Raw genomic sequence first — 25,362 nt, forward strand, 5'->3', positions numbered from 1 at the left:
AAGGCTTGAGGAAGGAGATGGAACTTGACATATGTTAAAAAACATTGTTGACAGATTTAAAGGATGCTCCTAATTCTACTCTCTGCCAGCTGACCTTGCTGAGCTAGCACCTGCTTCAGCTCTCTCAACATTACTGCTTCAGTTGCCTTAGAAATATTAATACTTTAGATCAGGTTTACATTAATCAAGTCCTAATAGACCTTCTCCAGAATCTTTGAGTCTAGGGTCCTTTAACCATTTGCTTTTTAGAAGAAAAAAGAATTACTCAGAAAGTTGCCTTAAAAATGTTTTTAGGCAGGGACACCTGGGTGGCTCAGTCGGTTAAGCGTCTGCCTTTCCAGAGTCGTGGGATCGAGTCCTGCATCGGGCTCCTTGTTCAGCAGGGGGCCTGCTTCTTCCTCTATCTCCTGCTCCCCCTGGTTGTGCTTTGTCTCTCTCTCTCTCTGACAAATAAATTAATAAAATCTTTAAAAAAAATTTTTTTTAATTAAAAAAATGTTTTTGGGCAAATGATGTTCATTTTAAATTTAAAAGCACAATGAAGTAATTTTTCAGGAGCTTTTCTCTGTTTCTGTCCCGTGTTTCTTATCATTTTTTTTCTTTATTAGGGTCATGAAAAATGTGCCTTGTTAATACTTGACAAGATACAAGACGAGAGCCTTATTAATGCAAAAAATAATGCACTGCAGACGTAAGTGTGACTCCTAAGTTTGATTTGGACCCAGATTCATAGTCATTTATTCAACAAATTCTAAGAGTGTGCTATGCACTGGAGAATACAGTGGTGAAAGACACAGACCTGCCTTCTCCACGAAGTTTATAGTCACATACCTACAGATGCTGACCGAGCTAACCACTTTTAGTTAGAATCTTTCTTTTGTTATGCTGTCATACAATTTTGTAATATATTAGCATTATGTATTCTTACTGGAAAATGACAACTTTATAAATCACATCCCCAGAATACGTTTGAAGAGTTTCTAAGCAGTTTGTCTTAATTATATTTTAATATAATTCAGTGTAATCTTCAGCGTGAAAGACCCAAAAGCTGATTTGTTTTCCATTTTAGTAAATTACCTATGCATTTAAGGACAAAGGAATATTAGGATTTTTTTTCCATCAAGTTTCTTAAGAAATATATAGCAGAAATGAATATACTGGGTTTGACATTTAAGGTATTCTAAATTCAACAAAATATCATTTAGTGCATTTAGTAATAACAAGGAGGTTCAAGACAAATATATATGGGTGATATTAACACCAATCATGTTGATGGACTGTGTGAAACAGTGATTCAAATGCTGGAATAGAAAGCAAGGGGTAAAGAGCCTTCTAGAAAACACACTGGAGCTTACGTTCTTTTTCTCACTTCCTATCTGTTGTCATTGAGGTTGTTTGAGATGCAGAATATTTGTCATATCTGTAGAGAAATCTGGGCCAACATGGAAGAACAGTTGGATCATTAGCACCTGGAAAAGATCTGGTCAACAAATATTTTTATTAAAAGAATATAAAAATATTCATGTACTCCTTATAGATTCTTAAGAATTTCCTTCCTTTTAGCAATGCAGCTCCCCAAAATGACACATTCCTCACCCAAATATGTATCATGGTTGACGCTGGGTGTTGTCTTCTTTCAGACCCCTCCATGTTGCTGCACGAAATGGCTTGAAGGTGGTAGTTGAGGAGTTGTTGGCCAAAGGGGGCTGTGTACTCGCTGTGGATGAAAATGGTAAGTGGAAAAACGAGGCAATTACCGCAGGTGCTTCCCCTGTGCTCTGAAGCCAGAGGAAAATGAGAATGATAGGAGCTCAGTAAAAAGGCAGTAAGAATTCTCTCCCCCTTGGAAGTTTCTGTGTGTGAGAAATCAAATGGGGATAATTTGTCCTGTCTGTCTTTGTAAAACACGTAGTCCACCTGTAGCCCACCAGTGCCTTCCATTCTGCATGTAACGCCAGCAGCTGGTCTCTAACTCTGCAGCGTGGTGGCTCAGCTGCTTCAGACACACTGAAAAGTTGGTAGACAGGCATTCAGAATTCAAACTGCATTCGCTGAAGAGTTAGAGACTATACATGTCATTAGTGCATGCTCAAGGGCTCAAAGAAAACCTAGGTCTTTGTATTTCAGTTCATTCTGAGATCAAACCTTTTTTTTTGTCTTTTTTAAAGAAGAGATCAAAACTCGTATTCTCAGTATGGATATTTGGGGAACATGAGTACAATTTTTTAATGACTTTCTAGGCTTGAAAGCTTCTCCTGATCTATGTAACCTTCCTTTTCTAAATGAACTAACTCTGAACAGAAGCTTTCTACTCTGCTTCCGAAGAAATTTGGAAAGCTAATGAGTAACAGAATTGTGTGAAACTACCATTTTAAGCACAATGCCTATTAACTGTGGGGAGCAAAAGATGAACTTCTGGATATTTATGAATGATGTAATTTTTTAAATGTGGCATTAATTGTGGCATTTAATTAAAGTATCATTAACTTAACTCAATTAACTGCTTATTACAGGTATTGGAACTAGCAGCCCATGCCTATTTCTCAGAAGTAAGCATTAGCCATATGACATCATTAGCTAATTCCTATTAGTTTTTGTTTTGCAGCCCCATTTATCCTAGCATGTACCCCACTCTGTCCCCAACCCGACTCATCTAGGAGGCACAGAAAGTTCTGTTACCTCATCTCCTTGGTTGTCCCTCCTCTCCTTCCCTCACCCTCTTACGGCTATTATATATCTTAGGGTTGGCATGCAGAAGTGCACAATTTTTCTTCAAAATGACCCAAAGAGCTCAAAATAAATTAGTTTTGGCTTTCTCCATTGTAAGCCTGCTGCATCTGAGGCTTGTCCTGCCAATAGCAACCCTGGGAAGGAGAGCCCTGGGTCAGTGGAACTGAAGCCTTTCTGAGAGCTCAGCTGTGTCCCAAAGGCCTGGGAACAATTTGGGGCAGTTTTGTACAGCACTACACTCATAAATCCTTTACTCGTCAATGACCTCTGTGGCATGGAATGTTAAGATACCTGTCTATTCTTACTTGTTTTTGTACTAGAGAGAGGAGTGATCTGTTGGGGTGGGGGAGGGGCAGAAACTAGGCCAAGTGTTGATAGAACTTGACAGAATGTTGAGTTTTATTGAGCCACTTCCTCTGAATAAATGAGTGAGAGGTAGTAGGAACTTTGCCAGCAGAGGAGCTAGGCTAACCCTTTCAGGTCAGCAGAATAAAGGTTGGATAAGGGTAGTAATTAAGTCGAAGAATGTATCTACGTCCCCCCGCACATGTTTCATGTGTCAAGACAGTTTTCTCTTCTGGATAGGACCCATCGAGTCTAAATGGCAGAGAATGACAGGACCGTACAGCCATTTTCCCACACCTGTCATAGTTGGACTTTGGGACTTCGGTGGGTTGGTGTGCTATTTTTAAAAATTCTGTTAAATTTCTCTTAAATGATAGTAAATTTTAAATCACAAACAATCAGTGCTTTCCTGTCTGATCTGCTCAAATGATTCCATTTTCCTAGAACAAGTTAATTGGTGTATACTTTATATAAACATATGTAAAGCAACAAAACTGCGTTATCACATTTACAGACATCTGATTTTCGACATCTTTTCTAATCTGACACACAGTTTACCTACTATGGAAAGTCATTGTTCTCAGAATGAGAGTGCTCTGGCCCAAGCCTGAGGCGCATGGTGTGCGTGTGCTCTCAAGTGGAAACACCTTTGTGGTTGTCCTGTTGCTGGGTTGTTTTTGTTTTTGTTTTTGTTTTGTGGAATTGTGTCCCGCCCCTGCCCCCTTGTGTTTCTGTTTATTAGATGAAGACTAGAATTCTGCCTAACTTCGGATAACATAGTGCTTGTTGTCATGTAAACTGAAAAACCAAAACCAAAACCCCTTCATAAAATGTCTCCCCCTCCCAGTTCCCTCTAGCCTGACCCCTAGCATGACTTGTGGGAAGTAACTCCTGTTTTTGCCTGGCATGATTTCTAACTCAACATACATCTCCGCGTGTGAGGTCGTATGAGATGTACTGTGGAATGCTCACGCCGCCTTTGGATTTCCTGGACTAACCACTGCCTTGTCTGCATTTACGCCCAGGTCATACCCCGGCCCTGGCTTGCGCTCCTAACAAAGACGTGGCTGACTGCCTGGCCCTCATTTTGGCTACCATGATGCCTTTTTCTCCTTCCAGTACAATGACGGCTGTCAACTTCGTTTGTTTTAAAAAAGACAATTTGAGCAGGACGACCCTCTCCAATCTGGGTAGCATGGTCAGCCTTTGCAGTAACAACGTAGGCTCAGAGGATGGGTACAATGAAAATGACTCTGATTCCGAAACGTTTTGACTTTGGACCGTAGCGGCTTTTCCTTGATCACCCATATTGGAAGGAGGGAAAGAAACGTGAATTCCAGGTTTATGTTGTGTTCGAGTATTATTATGGGCCTGGGCTTCCAGAAGCCAGTAGAAAAGGAATTAACCAAACCCAGGGAGGGCAACTAGACTGTAGGGCAAGGCACTCACACAGATGGGCCCTGATTTTTGTTTTCATGTTTTCCTTAGATCTAAGATACTTCTGTGCAAGTCTACCTCTCATTTTAAGTAAGAAGTAAAAAAATGCATTTGATTCTTTTTCTTTTGGCATGATGCAATTGAGAGGGAGCTGTTCTCTAGAAAGAATTTTTTTTTTCATTTACTCACTCAGCAGTGAGTTCTCAGAAGTATATCCATGTGACATTCATGTCCCCTGGGAGGGGAGGGAAAGGGTGGATAGGAATTGCCTCAAACCTCTTCTCACTTTGATGTTTACTTCCTCACTAAAAGCCAAAGGTAAAGGTGTTCATCTTCAGAAATGATGCCTGTAATAATCTTTTTAAGGGAGTCCAATTATGCATATCCTCTCTATAGTAAGCACTTAAATATCCAGAACTTCTTTCCAAGGATTTTTATGGAAGTTGCCAGATGAATGGAAAAATTCACTAAAAATTGAAGTTGCTTTTTTTCATTTAACACGAATACGGCCCCCAGTACTCCCTGTAACAAGCCTGTGACTAATTTTTCACCTGGCTGACTGAATCCAAATCTATCTAATAACGTTTTAGGTGAAAAGTTGTATTGCACCAGAACTTTGAGACATATGCAAATTTAATATGAGACCACCCTTTATTTATTTATTTGTTAATCCTCAAATCAGAATGCTAACTTTTTAAAAACATCAGAACCATCAGCATTGTTCATCAGTAGTAAAGTGTTGAATGAGCTTCTCAGTCAAGGTCATGCCAAGTGAGTGGAAGTGTGATGACAAAAGGAAACAAGGTGCAAAGCAGAAGGTAGAAATGGGTGATGTGGAAATTAAAGCCAATTGATAGTCGCTTGATGATCAACTCAACTTAGTGAATACTGTGTCTACTCCCTCTGCCAAAGCTTCTAGGTCAAATGGACCCCGTTCTGCACCTGGAATAGCTGTACAAAAAGAAGAATGAGACTCTTTAAACATTATGCACATACATACGCACACATATGTATATTTATATATATATATATATATATATGTCTGTAGTTCATCAACCAGCTATACATGAGGACCAAAATGCTTCAGTCTGGAATGGAAGAATTTAAATTGCTTTCCTTCAAAATGGAAGTGAGAACTGAAGTAGCTTTTCTATGGAGTTAAAATGTAATCTTTTTGTGTAACAGTCTTTGTTGTGTTTTATATTTCTTATGACACAGATTTCTAGTTGATGGCCTAACATTTGTACCATGACATGTTGACCAAGACTTATTTTGTTGCCAAACTAGAGAAAATGTTCATATACTTTTGATGTAAATGTGTTTATATTTATTTGAAATGAAACAAAGGCCGAGGAAACATCCATTGTTTGTTCTCTGTTTTAAGTGCTGTGTGTCTTACTTGGAATAACACAAAAGCAGAAAAGCACGCAGGACCCTCGCCGGGCTAGCTGGCCGTCCTGGGGCCAAGCCCAGCATTTCCACTGCTAAGGTTTGCAGCTGACCCTCAGGTTCTTCCACGTCTCTTGGAGAGGGGTACAACATCCCTTGCTCAGCCCCGGTCTGTAGCCAGCCTGGAGAGCTTAGGGGTCACTGCCGTCCTTATGCTCTTCTGCAAGATGAGAACTGAGGTGTGTGGTGGGTCATATGCACAAAGGTGGCCCAAAGAAATTTACAGAAATTACAGAAATTACTCTGACGGTCTGTAGCCAGCCTGGAGAGCTCAGGGGACACCGCCGTCCTTATGCTTTTCTGCAAGATGAGAACTGAGGTGTGTGGTGGGTCATATGCACAAAGGTGGCCCAAAGAAATTTACAGAAATTACAGAAATTATTCTGAACACACTGAAAAGCTCATGGTCCCAGTAACCTAGTGGGAAATGATGTCAGTGTGTGAGCACATGTACCAGGAGAGGAAATAGAAATCACCAGCTCAAGTGCTGTTTTCCACTTGAGGAAGAAACAGGAGAGAAACATGTTGTCAGGACTCTGGCATTTTATAATCAGCTACATTTTCAACCCTGGAAATTTCTATTTTATAGTGTATGTGAGATATTTTTAAAACAGTGTTCTATCATATCTGGATCAAATACACATGCTGTATTATCTTTTTCATCTAACTGTAAAAGACTTTAATCTTACTCTTTTAATATCCTGATTTAATTAAAAACTCACGTTGGGTTCTTCACAAATGAGAACTTGTTCAAAGGACTTACAGAATTGGTAATAATTTCACTGGAAATTTTCGACACCACCAACATTGTTTTTTTAAATTCTTGGTGTTGTGTTCCCCTTCCTTCCTCTGTCCTTTTTGTTTATTTAGAGAAGATGAATTTTTAAAAAGTAGATAAATTGCTAATGAGCAATAACGACCTTATCTTTACCAAAACACTGAAAAGCAAGGGAGATCCAGCGCTAAAAAAGCACGATATACTGTGGTGTCTTTTTCTAGAAGTGAATGGAAATCTTGCTCCACTGGCGTGTAAAGCAGGAAATGAAATGTCCTCTTGTAATGGTGAAGCAGCGTTCACATTTTTCCTGTAGAGTAGCACAGAGAACAAGGAAGGTGACAGCAAAGCAGTGCCGGCCATGGGACATTTCTCTCCACGTAGCTGCATTTTGACTTTCCCCCACTGTCTCCCTGATAGAAAGAAGGAGGACAAAGGAACAAAATGAAATCACACTCGCTGTGAATTGTTCATGGAATCAAATCTCTCTCCCACTCTCTCGCTGTTTCTCCATTCCCCAAGACCAAATTTTTTTCTTTAGGAAATGACTTCAAAAACTATGAGTTCTGTGTGTTTTAAGTACATCTCTTAGGAATAGAACTAGATTTGCAATGTAGCTTTCTAAGCAAAAAAACAAGCAACAAACAAAAAACATTGTGCTTTTAACTGAGTCTTGATTGTTTAGTGCTTTTACCTAACTGTGTTATTTTTAGACTGTATTTTAACCATAGCCACAGGGATCATGTTTCATCGCACTTACCTATTCGCCGTGTCTGCCTATCCTTGGTAAATACATTACTATCTCCAAATTGCCTAAAATCTGCTATGATTCTACAGTAAAAAGCTCAGGGGATTTCTATTTATCACTACTACAAGGGCACCATAGTATGTTTTGGTACTTTAGGCAGTAAACAGCTGCTTGATTTTTTTTTTATTTTATTATGAAATTAGAAAAAGAACATCAAATGGATTTGCTGCACTATTCTTTGTACTGTTGAGCAACCTGGTTTGCTTATCTGTTGCGTTGGTTGAAGAACTCATCCCTTTTTTTGTCTTGTAATATGAAGTTAGAGTGCCTTTTTATATTTGTATATTCTGAAGATGTTCTGTGAAATGTTTTGTATTTTTTTCATTTGAGTGTTATCAGAGCAATATAATACCAGTGAGTTTTCATTTCAGCCTTTCTTTGAATGTATAAAGTGTCTTTTTTCCTATTTCCCCTTTACCTGCTTTGAAATGAAAATGAAAATGCCGAAGTTTTCTATAGGAATTATGTTTAATTTTGCAGTGCTAAAATGCTTTCTTCTTACAAAACTGTAAACCATAGGTCAATGTTATAGGGGAAAAGCGTTTTAAGATAGTGACAATCTGAGTGTGTGTAAAAATGTAATTCTATGCGTTTCTTATGCAGTGATCTAAAAATTCAATGCAAATACCTTTTGTTTGGTAGTTTTGTCTACATATTTTATGCTTTAGCATGTGCAATATATCTTTGCAAAGCACGATGATACAAATCTGGTGCCAGTGTTATATTTTGCATAACATATTTGTAACAGCATAAAATACTGTTTGATGCTTCAGTGGGATTTTGTCTGTGATGTTTTCTTATGTAAATTGGAGTTGAATGACTCTGGTAAATGTCATGACTGTAAAAATGAGGAAAATGACTTTTAGTTCGGTGAATGACTTTGAACCAGTCTGAATCTTTTCAAGCACAGTTTAATACTTTTTCAACTACTGAATGCTAATAATGTAATGAAGTACTTAACTGTAATATACTATGGAAATGCATTCAGATGGTTATTTTTACAAATAAAAACGGTACAAATATTGTTGCAATTTGTGTTTGTGTTTGTCTTTAATTTTTCTGATTTATGCTATTTTACCAGTTATTCTGCTAATTTAAATCTTTGTCCCCACCAAAGTCAAATTGACCTTACATTAATACTCAAGATAGAAGAATATTTCCAGATTTGCTCTTTCTGTTTGTAACATCACAATTGGGGAGGGGTGAGTCAAACATGTATGTTTGTGTAATATTTATTAATGCCTCCAATTTTTTCTGGAAAGGATTTGAGCTGGCCTGCAACAGAGGGCACATGATAAACTAGAAGTAGAAAAATGAGGACAGGGAAAAAGAATACAAATATGGGAACCATAACATTTAATAGAGTGGCTATGACTGAACGTGAGTTTGCTTCAGCTCCCTTGTAATCACAGTGAGAGGGGAGACGTGGCTTACTGTGGAGATCACGTATATCAGAAAGGAGGAAGCCCACCAGGTCCTCAAAATGGTGGAATCAACAACACTTCTTTTTGTGGCTGCCAGCAAGACCCTTCAACTGTTTCATAACAACGCAAGGCGCCACCTCTCTGCACTATTCTTACAAGTATCTGTAGAATTTCCTGTCTCACCATTCACAATTTCTCCCCTTAAGTAATAATTTCAGGGACAGTCCCTAGAAGCATTAAGGAACAAATTCTCAGTGACACTCTTTCCAGCTTTCGGGGTGGGGCCCTCCGGAGTTCCTCAAAGCACAGTGTCGTAGAATGCTAGCAGTTCTTGCTAAGTCTAGCCAACCCCATCACCATCTTCTTCATGAAGAGACGGAATCCTAGCGAAATTATATAATTTGCTCAAATGTGTATAATTGACAATCTCAATCCACAACCTGTGCCTATATGTTCTTTCTTTTATGCCATCCTGGCAATAATGTTTTGCGGTTGTTGGGGTTTTTTCCTGCTAGAGATGTTCAGAGAGGTTTTGCACTTTGCAGTATCTCACTCCTTATTCAAATATACAGATGTGAGTGCTTTTCATTCTTGAAGACTGTAAAGCATGAATCATACCACAGGTGGGTGCTTCTGGTAGTTTAGAGCTGAGGGGCTACATTAGTTATCCAACATCATGTAACAAATTACCCCCAAACTTAGTGGCTTAAAACAACAAATGTTTATTATCTCACAGTTTCTGAGAGTCTGGAGTCCAGGCATGGTTGAGTTGGGTCTTCTGCCACAGGGTCCCTCATGGGCTGTAATCCTGGTGTTGGCCAGGGAAAGATCCGTTTCTAAGCTCACTCATATGGTTGTTGGCAGATTCTTCATGAGTTGTTGGACTGAGGGCTCTAGTTCCTTGACAGCTTTTAGCTGCCTTCACTTCCATGCCAAATGGGCCATTCCAAAAAAGGGCAGCTCACAACATGGCAGCTTACCTCATGAGAGCTAGCAAGCTGAGAAAAGCCAGAAAGAGAGAGTGCAAGACAGACGTGACAGCTTTTAAACTGAATACTGAAGTGCCGTTCCATCATTTTTCCCATATTTTATTCATAAGAAGCAAGTCACTAGATTTGTTCCATATTCAAGGGAAGGGTTATTACCAAAGGGTGTGACGACCAGAAGGCAGGAATCACTGGGAACTATTTGGGAAGCAGTTTATCACACCAGATCTATCACAGTGTCCTTCCAGAGTATAGCATTCTCCTGGGATAACTTCTTGTTTCTTGCGAAGGAAATTGTTTACTTTACCTTTTTGTTTACTGTACTTCCTAAATTCAAGAAAAACGTAGGGATCCCTTCATTTCACTTGTGCTCTCACAAGCAAGCAGAAAGAGGATAATGGCCTCCAATGCAGTAGTTCTGTTGTTGAATGTTGGTGTGGGTACTTTGTCTCCGAACTGCTTTTCAAAGGATCCTTCTCTCTAATTCCATTCAGTAGGTTTAGATCCCCATACGTCTATCCCTCACTTAACACACTTCATGTGTTCCAGAATCAGCTTGCAAGGCACAAAGGCATTAAGCTAAAAGGCTATTAACATAACATAAAAATATTGTGGGTAAAAGTGCTAAGTGAATTGTCTCTAGCAAATTTCATGCTAAAGATACATTTGCTGTAAAATATGAAGCAACAAAGATAATGGCTGTGCCATTCATTAATTTTCGAGCACTCCAGGGGGTGATTGGAAACATAAGCCTTTGCAACTGGCCCAGTGACTGGTGGGTGGGAGGGTTTGCTACTAGCATTTACTGTACTAGCATCTACTAGGCCAGGGATACCCGATGTTCCACCAAGGCCAGCGTAGGACTACCCCACCCTCAATGCCCATGCGCCTCCACCTCACTGCTCATCTGCCTCCTCACCTCTTGTTTCTGAATCATTTTTCCATCAATTAATTATTTGTGAAGCTAGCCATATTTTTACATCTATTTTCACAGGAATTGCATAAACAGGCTCTAAGCTTAAAAAGAATTTCAGAAGCAATGACCAAGAACGATCCCTGATTGTTTTTCCAGAAAAGACCACACGCAGGTGAGTGGAAAAGGGAAAACTACTGCACAGATTTGAGACAAAGATTTCATTCTTTTGTTATTAAACACACAAATGCACATATGCAGATGTACAGTCCTTGTCTTACCAGGGGATGATTGTGTCTACTCATGGGGGGGGGGGGGGCGGACCCTGTTCACAAAGATGGGGCACCTGGCCCACAGTCACATAGCAAGATCTGGCAACAAAGCATTATTGTCTCACGTGGTTTCCTGGGCACTGGTAGACACAATTTCTAGGATTCTATTTTTTTGCCTTTGTGGCTACCGCCACACAGATAAGTGACAGTTTAATGAAGTAAACTTAAATTCTAGAAGAATTTTATAATCTTCAAAAGTAAAAATGTTGAAGCAGTACTTAGAGTACAAAAAACTTACCCATGTTTATATTCAGTTGAAAGCACACAGCAGGTTTGAGAACTTGAATAACTCATCTTTCTTATAGTTGCGTTTGCTAAGAATTACAAAATCTAAGCTCAGATCTTAATGACAAGAAGTTGCCAACCATATAAAGATCAGAGGAAAGGGAACAGTCAGTGCCAACACCCAAAGGCAGAAATGAGCTTGGCATGTTCCAGGGACAGAAATGGGGCCTGTATGGCTGGAGACGTGTAGGGGAGGGGAGGGTGCCAGGAGATAAGATCAAGAGCAATCTGAGGCCAGATCTTATTAGATTTTATGAGCCAGAAGAAGTAGTTTCTATTTTATTCTGAATGTGATAAAAATCCACCAGAGAAATTTTAAGCAGAAAAAGGGCTGTGGTCCTATTTCATTTTTTTTTTTTTTAAAGATTTTATTTATTTGACACAGAGAGACATAGCGAGAGAGGGAACACAAGCAGGGGGAGCGGGAGAGGGAGAAGCAGGCTTCCCGCGGAGCAGGGAGCCCGATGCGGGGCTCGATCCCAGGACCCTGGGATCATGACCTGAGCCGAAGGCAGACACTTAACGACTGAGCCACCCAGGTGCCCCCTATTTCATTTTTAAGAGATCACTCTGGCTGCTGTAGGGAGGTAAGAGAGGAATCCTACTGACCTGTTCAGTGGCCCACTGCAATGGTATAGACAAGTAAACATGATGGCTTGGATTGGTGTGGCAACAAGAGAAATGGAGAGAATGTGGCAATCTTGGGGTATTCTTGAAAGTAGTGTTGGCTGAACTTGCTGATGGTGTGATGTCAAGTAAACAGTCTAGAGTTTGGCAGAGAAGCTGGGGTTGAGGTCATATGAAATTATAGATGACCATGGGAGATTGCCTTGGGAGTAATAGAGAGAGAGAAGAGTGCTGAATCACGGACACACCAACATTTAGAGGTTGGGAAGAGGAGAGGACCTAGCAGAGACTATCAAGAAGGAGTGGCCAGTGAGGAAGGAGGGAATGTAAGAGAACAAGGTATCTCTGAAACCTGGCAAAGAATGTCGTGAAAAAAGGAGTTTCAGTGGTATCTACTGTCTTAATCGCTTCTGGGAGGTCAAATAAGATATGACAGAGTGGCATTGGATTTAGCTACACAAAATTTATTAGTGACCTTTGCAAGAGCAGATGCATCAGAGTGGTGGGGGCAACAATCCAGAGGACGGATTGAGGAGAGAAAAAAAGCAGAGAAGCTGAGGGGGAAAAGAAAAGGCAATAGCTGAAGGAAGCTATGAAGACCAGAGAGGGTATTTGTTTTTTAAGACAGGAGATGTTTTATCATGTTGTTGCTGAGGGAGTGTCTGTGAGAGAGCAGGAGGAAGGTTTGAGAAGCGATGGGACAGTAATTTTGGAACATTTTAGAGCAGCAAAGGAGGGTTGCTGAGTAAGACTTACTACATCTGAGATTTATGACCATTAATTTAAATGATGCCAGTCATCCTGGTGGGCTTTTTCATCAGATGTTTGGGTGCAGGCATAGAGTAAGTAGACAGTGGGATTTAAACAGGGATAGAGCTTTGCCAGGTGAGTCCAAGGGGAGCTATGGAACTACATGGTGCTTTCAACAGACAAGATTATATAGATTATGGATTCTAAACTAGGTAAGGAAGGAACTGAAGACATGAGGGAGGTGAGTGAAAGACAAGACGGAGAGTGAAAAAGTGGTATAGTTACTGAACTGAAGGTCTTGGCAAGATGGAAGAACCACTGAGTTGTGGCATCAAAGTTGATAAGCCAAAGCTGGGGTGCCTGAGGTTGAGCTCTCAGAGGAGGGACACTTCTGATGTTGACAAAGCCAAGGAGTGGGTGGTTGAGGATGATTGAAGGAAAAGGCATTGGAGGTGAGGAAGTAAAAACTGAGGAGGCCAACATAACAAATGGCCCAAAGTTTAACATAGTATTTGAGCAAAATTGATGGGAAAATGTGGCCATTTCAAAACATCTATTACTCAGGTAGTTTACTTTAAGTAGATGCAGACTCAGACCTGGTTTATTATCAGACTGAAGTTTGGTTCCAGGATTAGGATGAAGCTTTTAAAGAAGTAAGAATGATCAAGTGCATTTCTGTTCAAACAAACAAACAAACAAGGAAAAACCCCAACCAGACCTTGATTATAATACAGTGACAGCTTTTATGACCATATGGTTTAACCTACATGTGTTTATGAGGCTCTCCAGAAAACGTGACAGATGGTTAAGACCTGCAGAATGAACAAAAGGAGTGTGTGGGTCAGACAAACATCTTCGTGATGATAACAATGAAAAACTGAATACTTCCCAGTGGGCCTTCCATGGAAAACAAAAGACTAAAATCATTGGAATTCTGTCTTGCTTTTTAAGTGAAAAGTAAATTTGCCTTAAGATATTAACTTTTCTTGAAAAATCTCAATTTTTAACTAAAAAGATAGAAAACTAATTTGTGTTTATAATTCCCTTTTGAATTTCTTTTTTTAGAAATGATTTCCCCATTTCTAAGTCCATGCCGTGTTTCTATTTTACTTTGTTTTTCAGTCTTGAGTTTATCCCTTGCTATTTCATTATTACTTAAAATCTATGAAAATTTTATTAGAGGAATGTTACTTAATGATTGATTTTCTGCTTAACTTCATTCACAAGGGTCTACCCATTAGCATGTGAATTTTGATTAGGCTGCTGCCAGTTTCATTTTGGCATCAGTGCTAACAAAGCTCATAAAGGGTTCAGTCGGTACCATCTGGGAGTTTGCTTTGTGATGTCACAGCTGACACTAGACATTAGATTGAGAAAACGAATTAACTTCCCACAGTATATTTTAGATATGGAAAAAGAAGAGCCTGTCAGGGTGCTAACAATATTTCTTAGAGATAAGAACATATTTTTCTAACAATATTTCATAGAGATAAGAACATGTTTTCTAGTGTATATTAATGATCCATCCTCATTTTTCTTGCTGCCAGCCTTGTGATCTGATAGTGACCTGGATGGGGAACAGAGGACCTTCTTATTAAGCTGTTGGTTGTGACCAGAACACCAAATACAAATCATCTTACTGCATTAGTCAAGCTATTTTTCCAATTGGAGGGAAGAATAAAAATAGCCTATCTGCACTGAATGCTTATTATGTACCAGGCACTGCTGTGAGTGTTTCACATGTATCAACCCATTTCATCCTTGCAACATCCCTAGCAGGTAGATGTTATTTATTATCCCCTGCCAATACACACAGTAACCAATGGCAGATCTGGGATTCAGACCTAATCAGGTGACTCTAGAGTTCATAATCTTACCATGCTATTTATATTGGGAGGAAAACAAACTGCTTGATATCAATTTTTCTTTTCTGGTAGCCTTTTTATTTTTTTTTAATACTATGCGGTCTTTCTTCTGCGACAGTAAATATTGGTATGCAACAGAGGGTTGGTAAACTATGGTCCATGGTCCAAAACCAGCAGCTACTTTTTTTTTTTTCAATAGCAGCTTTATTGAAATTTAATTGATATACCATAAAATCTACCCTTCTAAAGTATAAAATTCAACAGTTTTTAGTGATTTCAAAAAGAATGGATAAAGAAGATGTGGTTCATATGTACAATGGGATATTACTCAGCCATCAGAAAGGATGAATACCTCCCATTTACTTCAACATGGATGGAACTGGAGGGTATTATGCTAAGTAAAATAACTCAATCAGAGAAAGACAATTATCATATGGTTTCACTCAAATGTGGGACATAAGCAATAGCACAGATGACCATAGTGGCAGGGAGAGAAAACTGAACAGGAAATCAGAGAGGGAGACAAACCATGAGAGACTCTGGACTCCGGGAAACAAACTGAAGGTTACAGAAGGGAAGGGGGTGGGGAGATAGGTTAACTGGGTGATGGGTATTAAGGAGGGCACGTGTGGTGATGAGCACTGGGTGTTATATGCAACTAATGAATCATTGAACATTATATCAAAAACTAATGATGTACTATATGTTGGCTAATTGAATGTAAATTTTAAAAAATAGAATAAAAAAATAAAGAAACAAACCTTTCTACCTAACAAACAAACAACAAAAAAAGTTATGTAACCAGCACCACTAATTTCTGTAAATTTGCACCACCCAAAAAAGAAACCCCATATCCATTAACAGTCATTCCCCATTTCCCCCCTTCTCCCTTTCCCTTGCAACCACTTATCTACTTCCTGTCTTTATGAATTTGTCTATTCTGGATGTTCTGTATAAATGAAATAATACAATATATGGTCTTTGTGACTGGCTTCTTAGTATGAAGTTTTCAAGGTTTATCCATGTTTTTGCACGTATCATTACTTCATTCCTTTTAATAGCCAAATAAATTTATTTGATTGTATGGATATACCACATTTTGTTTATCCATTCATCAGTTGATGACTTTTAAGTTGTTTCTACTTTTGAGCTATTATGAATAATGCTGCTATGAACATTTGTGTACAGATTTTTGTATGAACTTGTGTTTCAGTTTTCTTACGTATTTACCTAGAAGTGGAATTGCTGAAATTGCTGGGTAACTCTAGATTTATATTTTGAGGAACTGCCAAAATGTTTCACAGCAACTGCCAAACGTTCCAATCAGCAATATATGAGTTTCAATTTCTCCAAATACTTGCCAACACTTCTTATTCCCCATTTATTTTTATTATGGCCATCCTAGTGGATGTGAAGTGGTATCTCATTGTGGTTTTGATTTGCATTTCTGGTTCATTACTAATAATGTCGAGCATTATTCCTTGTGCTTATTGGTTATTTGTAAATCTTCTTTGGAGAAATGTCTATTCAATCCTTTGCCCATTTTAAAGTTGAGTTATTTATTTTTTATTGTTGAGTTGTAAAAATTCTTTACATATCCTGGATACAAGTCCCTTGTCAGATATAGGATTTGCAAATATTTTTTTCTGTCATTCTATTGGTAGTTTTTTTACTTTCTTGATAGTGTCCTTTGAGACACCAAAGTTGTGCTTTTGGTGTCATATCTTTAAAAAAACCCACTGTTTAATTCAAAGTTATAAAGATTTACTCTTATGTTTTCTTTTAGGAGTTTTATAGATATAGAGGTGCCTGGGTGGCACAGTCCATTGAGTGTTTGACTCTTGGTTTTAGCTCAGATCATGATCTCATGGTCGTGAGATGGAACCCCAAGACAGGCTCCGCACTCAGCGTGGAGTCTGCTTGAGATTCTCTCTCTCTCTCCCTCTGCCCTTCCCACTCATGCTGTCTCTCTTTCTCTCAAATATATATATAAATCTTAAAAAAGTTTTATAGGTATAGCTCTTACATTTAGAATCTTTAAGTCATTTTGAAGAGTATTGCCAAATTTACTATGTTAAGTTTTCTGGTCCATGAACATGGAATGTCTTTCCATTTATTTAGGTCTTTCTTTTGGCTGTGTTTGGTAGTTTTCACTGTGCAGGTTTTACAATTCTTTTGTTAAATTTATTCCTAAGTATTTTATTCCTTTTGATGCTACTGTTAAGGGAATTATTTTCTTAATTTCATTTTCAGATTTTTCATTGCTAATGTATAGAAATACAGTTGATTTCTAAAAATTGATCTTGTATCCTGCAAACTTGCTGAACTCTATCAGTTCTAATTGTTTTTTAATGGATTCCTTAGGATTTTCTATATATAACATCATGTCATCTGAAAATGGAGATTGTTTCACTTCCTCCTTTTCTATCTGGACACTTTTTATTACTTTTTCTTGCCTAATTATCCTGGTAGAAGCTCCAGTATAATGTTGAATAGACATGGTGAGAGTAAACATCCTGATCTTAGAGGAAAAGAATCCAGTCTTCATTATTAATTATATGTTAGTTGTGGGTTTTTCACAGATGCCCCTTATCAGTTTGAGGAAGTTTCCTTCTATTTCCAGTTTGTTGAGTTTTTTAAATTATGAAATGGGGTTGGATTTTGCCAAATGCTTTTCCTCATCTTTTGAGATGACTGATCATGTGATTTTGTCCTTTGTCCTTTATTCTATTAATATGATATATTACATTAATTTTTTGTTATGTTGCATCAACTTGGATACGTGAGATAAATCTCACTTAGTAATGGTATATAATCCCTTTTATATATTGTTGGATTCTGTTTCTCCCTGTCTAACCTTGGCAGGGGTCAGGGGATGTAGGGAACCAAGGCCTCTGGTTTCATTAGTCACTGGGGTTTCCTAGATCACATCCCCCACAGTACATGTAGAATTCCTGGGATTTTATCAGGGAAGCCAGGAGGGAAGATGTCAAAGAAGGACTGGCTTGGGCATCAAGGCCAACCCTACACTGTAGGAAATCTTGGGGTGAATCGCCAACCATTTCCTTGCATCTCATTTCTCACCTGTGCAATTTCTGTTTACAATAGAATGGACAGATAAAAGTTCAATATAATATAATAAGAACTTTTATAAATTAATAATAAAAACACAGAAAACAATTTAAAAATAGGGAAATAATATAAATCAATAATTTACAAAAAGAGAAGTCAAATATTTAGTAAGTATATCTTTTTAAATCTCAGCATCACTAGTAATAAGAGAAATCCAAATTAAAGCAAGTGGTATATTATTTTTTACTCAGAAGATTGACAATAATTTTTTTAAAAAAGAGTGATACCACATAGTGCTGGCCAACAAACAGGAACTCCCCTTCAGTGATAGTAGGTATGGGAAATGCTACAATAGGACAATACTGTATTTCATCAAATCTAAGATGGCAATTTTAAGATTGTCTTGTCCATTTAGGCTGCTATAACAAAAATAGCATAGACTGGGAGGCTTGAACAGCAAACGTTTGTTTCTCAGTTTTGGAGCTGGGAATTCCAAGATAAGTTGCCATAGATTAGGTGTCTGGTAAGAGCCTGTTTCCTGTTTCATAGACAGTCATCTTCTCTTTGTATCCTCACATGGTGGAGGGGTGGGAGAGCTCTCTGGGGCCTCTTTTACAAGTCCCATTCAGGAGGGCTCCACCACATGACCTAATCACCTCCCAAAGGCCCTACTTCCTAATACCATCACATTGGGGATTAGGTTGCAACATATGAATTTTGGACAGACACAAACATTCAGTCTATAGCAAAGATGTACCATTATTTTCTCAAATGAAGAAAAAAAACTGCCAGTTAAACAATAATACAATACTTTTTTCTCTTTGATTATAAGATGCATCCCAACTTTTGGGACATTAAATGTGAATGATGAAATATGGCACATGATAATATCCACTAAAATTAGAATTACACATACCCTTTCACCAAGAAATCCTACTTTGTGGAATCAATGCTACAGAGATAAAATTACAGTTAAGCAAGGGTGATATTTAAAATATTTAACAACCAATATGGCACAGATACCTACCGGTCAGAACAGACACTAATCAAAATAGACGCCAACAAATAGGCCTGCCTCTAACATTCTCAGGTCCTGGGCAAGAGTATAAATGGAGGCTTTTATACCAGATGTTTAAATACTTAAAAGTGAAAAAAAAATCAAGCTAAAAAACCAGTAAATAAAATATGTTTTATCACCATACTTTGACAAATATGCCTTCATGACAATCTAGAAGAACTGGTTCAGATGTAAAATTATTGCCGTCCTTGGAGTTCTGTCAGACCATGGTAGCACAGGGAAGGTGGCCTCCCATCTTCAGTCTGTGGCTCATGACTCACCACAGTTTCTTCCTACCTGCAGCATGATTCTTACTGAGAGGAGTCTTGAATACACATATGGACACCCTAGCCTACATGACCAAGCTCTGTTTATACCCTCAGCCCCTTGGCTACCCCTCAGGCCTCTGGGTGTTTGCAATGGTGGCATAAGTTACCCTCAAGAGGATGGACCAAAGAAAATGACCCATGTAGCCCTGTTATTAGGATCAAGACTTTTGAGTAGGGAATTTCAGCATCTTGGATATCAAAATAGTCTAATAGAAGGTCATAGATTGGGCGCCTGGGTGGCTCAGTCGTTAAGCGTGTGCCTTTGGCTCAGGTCATGATCCCAGGGTCCTGGGATCGAGCCCTGCATCGGGCTCCCTGCTTGGTGGGAAGCCTGCTTCTCCCTCTCCCACTCCCCCTGCTTGTGTTCCTGCTCTCACTATCTCTCTCTGTCAAATAAATAAATAAAATCTTTAAAAAAAAAAAAAGGTCATAGATTGCAACTGGGCACATCCCCTTTGGCCCACAAACTCCTTGCCGCATGGGGAGGAACACAACTGAAGGAGGACCAGAGCAATTGCCTTCCGGTATGGGGCACAGGTCTAAGGATATTACTGCTGGCCAGTATACTGTCCTGGCAACTACAAGTTGAATATTAGTCCTTCAGAAAAGCAGTGACATAAATGCCAAAATGTTTATTGCATTTTTTAAAAGATTTTATTTTTAACTAATCTCTACACCCAATGTAGGGCTCAAACTAACAACCCCAAGATCAAGAGTCCCATGTCCTACCAGCTGAGCCAGACAGGCACCCCTGTTTATTGCATTTTTTTGTTAGTGGGAAAGAAAAAACTGGAGACAATTTGAATATCATTCTGTTATATCCCTACTATGGAATGATATGAAGCTCTTAAAAATAATAAATGTGGTTAAGAAGTATTAAGTGTGGGGCGCCTGGGTGGCTCAGTCGGTTAAGCGTCTGCCTTCAGCTCAGGTCATGATCCCAGGGTCCTGGGATCGAGCCCCGCATCGGGCTCCCTGCTCAGCGGGAAGCCTGCTTCTCCCTCTCCCACTCCCCCTGCTTGTGTCCCCTCTCTCACTGTCTCTTTCGCTGTCAAATAAATAAATAAAATATTAAAAAAAAAAAAGAAGTATTAAGTATGGTTGAAAAAGACAAGTTTCAGTGAAATGTTTATAGTTACAATCCCAAACATCAATGAAAAATCCATATTTATGCTTATAGACATCTATTTGCTGCATGATCATGGATAAAGATATGACAGGACTTACCCTATAATTTTATAGGAGGAGGGTGTAAGGGAGTGGTGAAATTGTAGTTAAATGGGAAAATGTGCCTGGCATAATGTTAAGTGAAAATATAAAATGTAGAATATAAAATTGTTTTATATCACAAAAATAGATAAAAATTTAATATGTTTATGAATAAAGACTAGAATGTAACATAGACAAATTAAAACAGTGATTTAATTATGTGACAGAATTGTGGGCAACTTTTATCTGAATTTATGTTCGTGTTTATGTTTATTATTTTTGCAATAAAGTTTTTAAAAAGAAAAGAGGCTGGAATGCATAAACAGGAACTGGGAGGTAAATCAGTCCTTCTATTTAGTTTGTAGGTTAATACTGTTCATTAGAACTAGTTCCAAGCTCCATAGTTAGAGAGGAATGAGGAAAACTTGGTGATGCTCCAGTAAAAAACCACAGATATATTAAGAATTGAAGAACACATCCTTTTTGAAAGAGTAAAAGGAACTGAACTTAAATAGCTTAAAGTTTCCTTGAACAGTAAAATATGGAGATTTGAGTCAATAATTTCTCATATCCTTCCAGCTCTAACAATTTTTTGTTCTTAGACTAGATCTGTTAGTCAACAGAGTATCTGCCAACTGCCTGCAGCATCCGAAGGGGAGAACTAGGCATTTGCACATGCAGGAAATAAACATGGTTGGAGGCTGCCTGCACTGTTAGTCCTCCCACCAGAAGAATTTCTTCCAGAAGAGATTAAGATGTGCTCTTCCTCTTCTCAGCAAGAAAATAAATGGGATTTAACTGCAGCATGACAAATTCAGGATCATGAAAAATTACTGGAGAAAATGTCGAGTTAATATAGAAGTGGTTGAGGGCGCCTGGGTGGCTCAGTTGGTTGAGCGACTGCCTTCGGCTCAGGTCATGATCCTGGAGTCCCGGGATCGAGTCCCGCATCGGGCTCCCTGCTCAGCGGGGAGTCTGCTTCTCCCTCTGACCCTCCCCCCTCTCATGTGCTCTCTCTCTCATTCTCTCTCTCAAATAAATAAATAAAATCTTTAAAAAATAAATAAATAAATAAATAAAAATAGAAGTGGTTGATACAAGTATTGATTGTAAAGTTCCTTTACTGGAGACTTTCGAAATTAAAGTTGTCACTCATAATTAGGGGATGGTGTTAAAGAAATGTCAGTGGGCCAATGTGCTCCATAGCTCAGAGCTCTTTCAAACACTACGTATACAGCTATCTCTACCAGCTTGTTGTTTCATCGATACTCGAAACATATTTCCTCTCTCCCTTGAACAACCTATGGTAGCTATTATATTCAATAGCATCAAAATTCATCCTGTGTCCCCAGGCTGAAAAACCAGACAGACATCCTAGACTCCTCCCTCTCCTTTGCTGTGATCATCCAATGGGTTATGAAGTCCTGTTTCTTCTGTGACTTTTTCTTTCCTTCTTTTTAAGTTGGCTCCATGACCAGTGTGGAGCCTAACATAGGCTTGAACTCACAACACTGAGATCAAGACCTGAGGAGAGATTGAGTCAGACGCTTAACCAACTGAGCCACCCAGGCACCCCTCCTTTGGTGCCTTTTAAATGTCTTTTGGATCAATGACCTCATTTCCTTATCCCCTACTCCTTTTCCCCTATCCCCAGACCCTCATCGTAGGATACCTAGGTTACTGCAATAGCATCCTAATAATCTCCTTGCCTGCAGTCTTGCCCTACTTCAATCTTTTTTCAAAATTGCTGCCAAAACCTGTATGCTTTAAAAGTTAAGCTCTTTGACCTGAAAAACCTGCCCATCTCTTCATCTTCATTTCCCATGACTTGTACCACTCACCCACCCTAAACTATAGACATTTTAGAAAGGACTGACGTCCTCCTCCTCACATATATTGCTGCCTTTATATGTGTCAGTCCTCCTACCTAGAACACACTTCCCCTTTTGTGTCTGTTGAACTCAACTCTCCAAACCTAGGTCAAATGTCACTTCTCAAGTGTTTCCTAAAGTTCTACCTAAAAAAAAGGCAGAAATAATTGTTTCCTCCTCTGTGTTTCCAAGGCACCATACATATGCCAGTAGCTACGGTGATTATATCACTTACCGTTGTAATTATTTGATTATATGTGTGATGAAAATGAAATATTCTTGTGTCTATGCTCCTCAGTCCCCATCTCCTCCCTGTCACATGCCAAAGGACAGTTTGGGTTGGCCTAATTCTGGATCTTTTCTAGGTGGTTTAAAAATAGGCATGGAAAGGGTTTGGGAGGATTAGCATATGAGAGCCTCTGGGTAATCAAAATCTCTAAATATGGGGAACTGAATTGGGACTCCTTTAGTATTCTTTGAGAAACATAAATAAATATGAAATATATGTTTCATTACTTCTCGGAAATTAGACTGTGTTTCCCACACAGAGATAGGCCTCATAGAGCCCTGGGATTTACTTAGGTTACACACAGATCTGTTGCCTCCTTTTCTACTTCATGTCTATTTCTCCAATACCTCAGACAGTGCCTGCATGACTTAATAAGTGAATGTATGAGTGTGTAGGAGCATGCCGTGTTTGGCCCCTTCCAATAAAACGTCCCAGTTTTCCAAATTAGCATTAATCAACATTTCCAGATGGTGTCACTTTGCTTATGCTCAAACACTAGAGGTCCTTGAGGCCAGGCCAACAGCTGAGAGGAGTGCCCACGGGTTGGAACATAAGCAAAGGGGCCTGCTGGATGGAAGGCCAAATCAAAGTGAGGAAAATGTGGCGGTGGTCAGGACAATAGCTGTTTATGTGATGCCAAGAGAAAGGCAAAACAGAGGCTTAAGAGTAACACAGGCTGTGATATCAGTGGCCAGGACAGCCGAAAGGATGATGTCCAGGTTCAAGGTGCCAAATGAATGAAATACGTTCAGAGATCTGAGAAGGGGAAATTCGTCAGAATGGGTCTTTTGTTTGGGCAGGTGCAGCTATTTAAAGACACTGGAAGGGCGCCTGGGTGGCTCAGTCATTTAATCGTCTGCCTTCGGCTCAGGTCATGATCCCAGGGTCCTAGGATGGAGCCCCGATTTGGGCTCCTTGCTCGGCGGGGAGTCTGCTTCTCTCTCTCTCCCTCTGCCCCTCCCTCCCTCCTCGTGCTCTCTCTCAAATAAATAAATAAAATCTTTAAAAAAATTAAAGGCACTGGAACACATTATGCATCATCCTTCTTCATACTTCCTCCCCCACTAAGCAGGGCAGTCTACAGTACATAGTGGGTGAAACTGCTGGTGCCCTAGGATAAATCATGCTTGTATCCTGGTATTGTACTTGGTCACTGTGTTCTACACGGTCACACACTTGCAGAAAAAAATGATGATGCAATAAAAGTTATCTCTGATGTAAGACACAAGCTCTCTGGTTTTCCACTTTTCCAGCTACCTGCCCTTTGTGGGACCAGTTCCCAGAACAATTTCAGTAGGAACCTTGAAGAAAATTAAATGTTCTCAGTCAACAAACTCCATTTCTACATTTGGTCTTCTCGATTCTTCCATTGTTACTTTTCCTCTTGGGATAAGTCTTTTACGCTCCTATTGACTTGTTGTAGGAAACAACATAAAACTGTGAGAATTATTTTTCAGATTCCTTAATCTCAGCACTTTTTATCTATTAATTTTTTTTTCAATATAGATAATTCTATTGTAGGATCAGCTTTTGTTGCCATTTCATAAAATGGAGTCCTATATTGTTTATTGCATATAATTACTTTTGTAGTTTTTAAAGATCTAATTTTTATCAATCTAAATCAGGCACTGCTATCATGTTTCAGCAATTTTTTTTTTCTAGAACACTCTCCATCCCCCACTTTGAGAAAATTAACATAATTGCACATTTTCTTTGTCTTTTCTGTCTCTTTTTTTAAACAGCAACCCAGGCTGTTAACCCTTCAGGACCCAAGAACAGGGGTCAGCTGCCTCACAGGAGCCCAGAGGAAGCAGTTAGGAATCAGAATGTGCTTTATCCCAGCCACTGAATGCGAAGGGTTCCCCTCCGCTGGAAGCTGCAGGGGCTGCAGTGGTGGCGCTGGTGTTGGTGGCCTGGCGGGAGGAAGGGAGAGGTTTCCCTCACCCTACTTGGCTCAGGAGCTTCACTCTATCTTCTTACTGGAGCAAGGTACTGGAAATTCCCCTTCTACCTAAAAATAGAAGACAAGGGTGTTTACTGTAGGAAGTAGGGAGAACCAGGTAGTATTTCTAGCTCTTTGGAATTCTTTCAGGGAAAATGCTATAAAAACACAAATTATTTCTTTTATTGTTAAATTAAGTTCCTATCACCAATAACTCTCCAAGGGGAGCTTTTTTTTTTTTTTTTATTAAAAGTCCCAATACTGTAGATCACTAAGTACCACAAGAACTTTGCCATGCAATGAGGAAGGTATCAAAAGCTTGCAAAATCAGCCTCTGAATCAATTACCGCTGGTCCCCACTTCCCATCACATGTTATGATCTACTGTCTGCTGGACAAAAGTGAGAGGGGAGAGGGTGGATGGGAAGGTAGGAGAAATAATCCTAAATGTAAGCCCCAGAGTGCTCATTGAAAGGGAAGGGAGAAACCACGTGTGGTGTGGAGACAAAGAGACATGCCTGATGGAAGTTAAGTCTACTAATGTTCGAAGGAAAAAGAAATCCTGCTCTGAGTTATAAGCCAGGGAGGAAGTCAGGAAGTGGAAACTCAGGAATGAATGTGAAAAGAATTTGGTCATATTTTGAAATGAGCTCTGAGCTGTACAAAATTAAAGTACCACTCTTTGCAGACCAATACTCAGGATATGGTGTTCTAGCTTTCTCTTGTTTCATTATCCAGTTTATGTCATCTGTAAAGAATTAGCTCTAGGGCCTAGATGTCCATCGACAGATGAATGGATAAAGAAGATGTGGTATATATATACACACACACACACACACACACACACACACACACACACACACACACA

The 25,362-nt window shown here is 39.2% G+C and overlaps 1 protein-coding gene across 6 annotated transcripts in view; it reads left to right on the forward strand.

Moving 5' to 3' along the window:
- The window catches only part of ANKRD44 (ankyrin repeat domain 44), a 360,792-nt gene extending 351,667 nt beyond the window's left edge, over positions 1 to 9,125 (forward strand). For 2 of the 6 annotated variants that reach the window (XM_032405624.1, XM_032405643.1), the window contains exons 26-28: positions 609 to 691; positions 1,641 to 1,732; positions 4,101 to 9,124. In XM_032405624.1, the coding sequence (XP_032261515.1) occupies positions 609 to 691; positions 1,641 to 1,732; positions 4,101 to 4,348 (423 nt within the window). In that variant the 3' untranslated portion in view covers positions 4,349 to 9,124. Of the gene's footprint in view, positions 1 to 608; positions 692 to 1,640; positions 1,733 to 2,513; positions 2,550 to 4,100 lie in introns of all 6 variants that reach the window. The other 4 variants (XM_032405652.1, XM_032405663.1, XM_032405615.1 and 1 more) reach the window with 3 other exon arrangements.
- Positions 9,126 to 25,362: the final 16,237 nt, after the last annotated feature.

Source organism: Phoca vitulina, unplaced genomic scaffold, assembly GCF_004348235.1.
Source record: "Phoca vitulina isolate PV1807 unplaced genomic scaffold, GSC_HSeal_1.0 scaffold1, whole genome shotgun sequence".
Taxonomy (NCBI): Eukaryota; Metazoa; Chordata; class Mammalia; order Carnivora; family Phocidae; genus Phoca; species Phoca vitulina.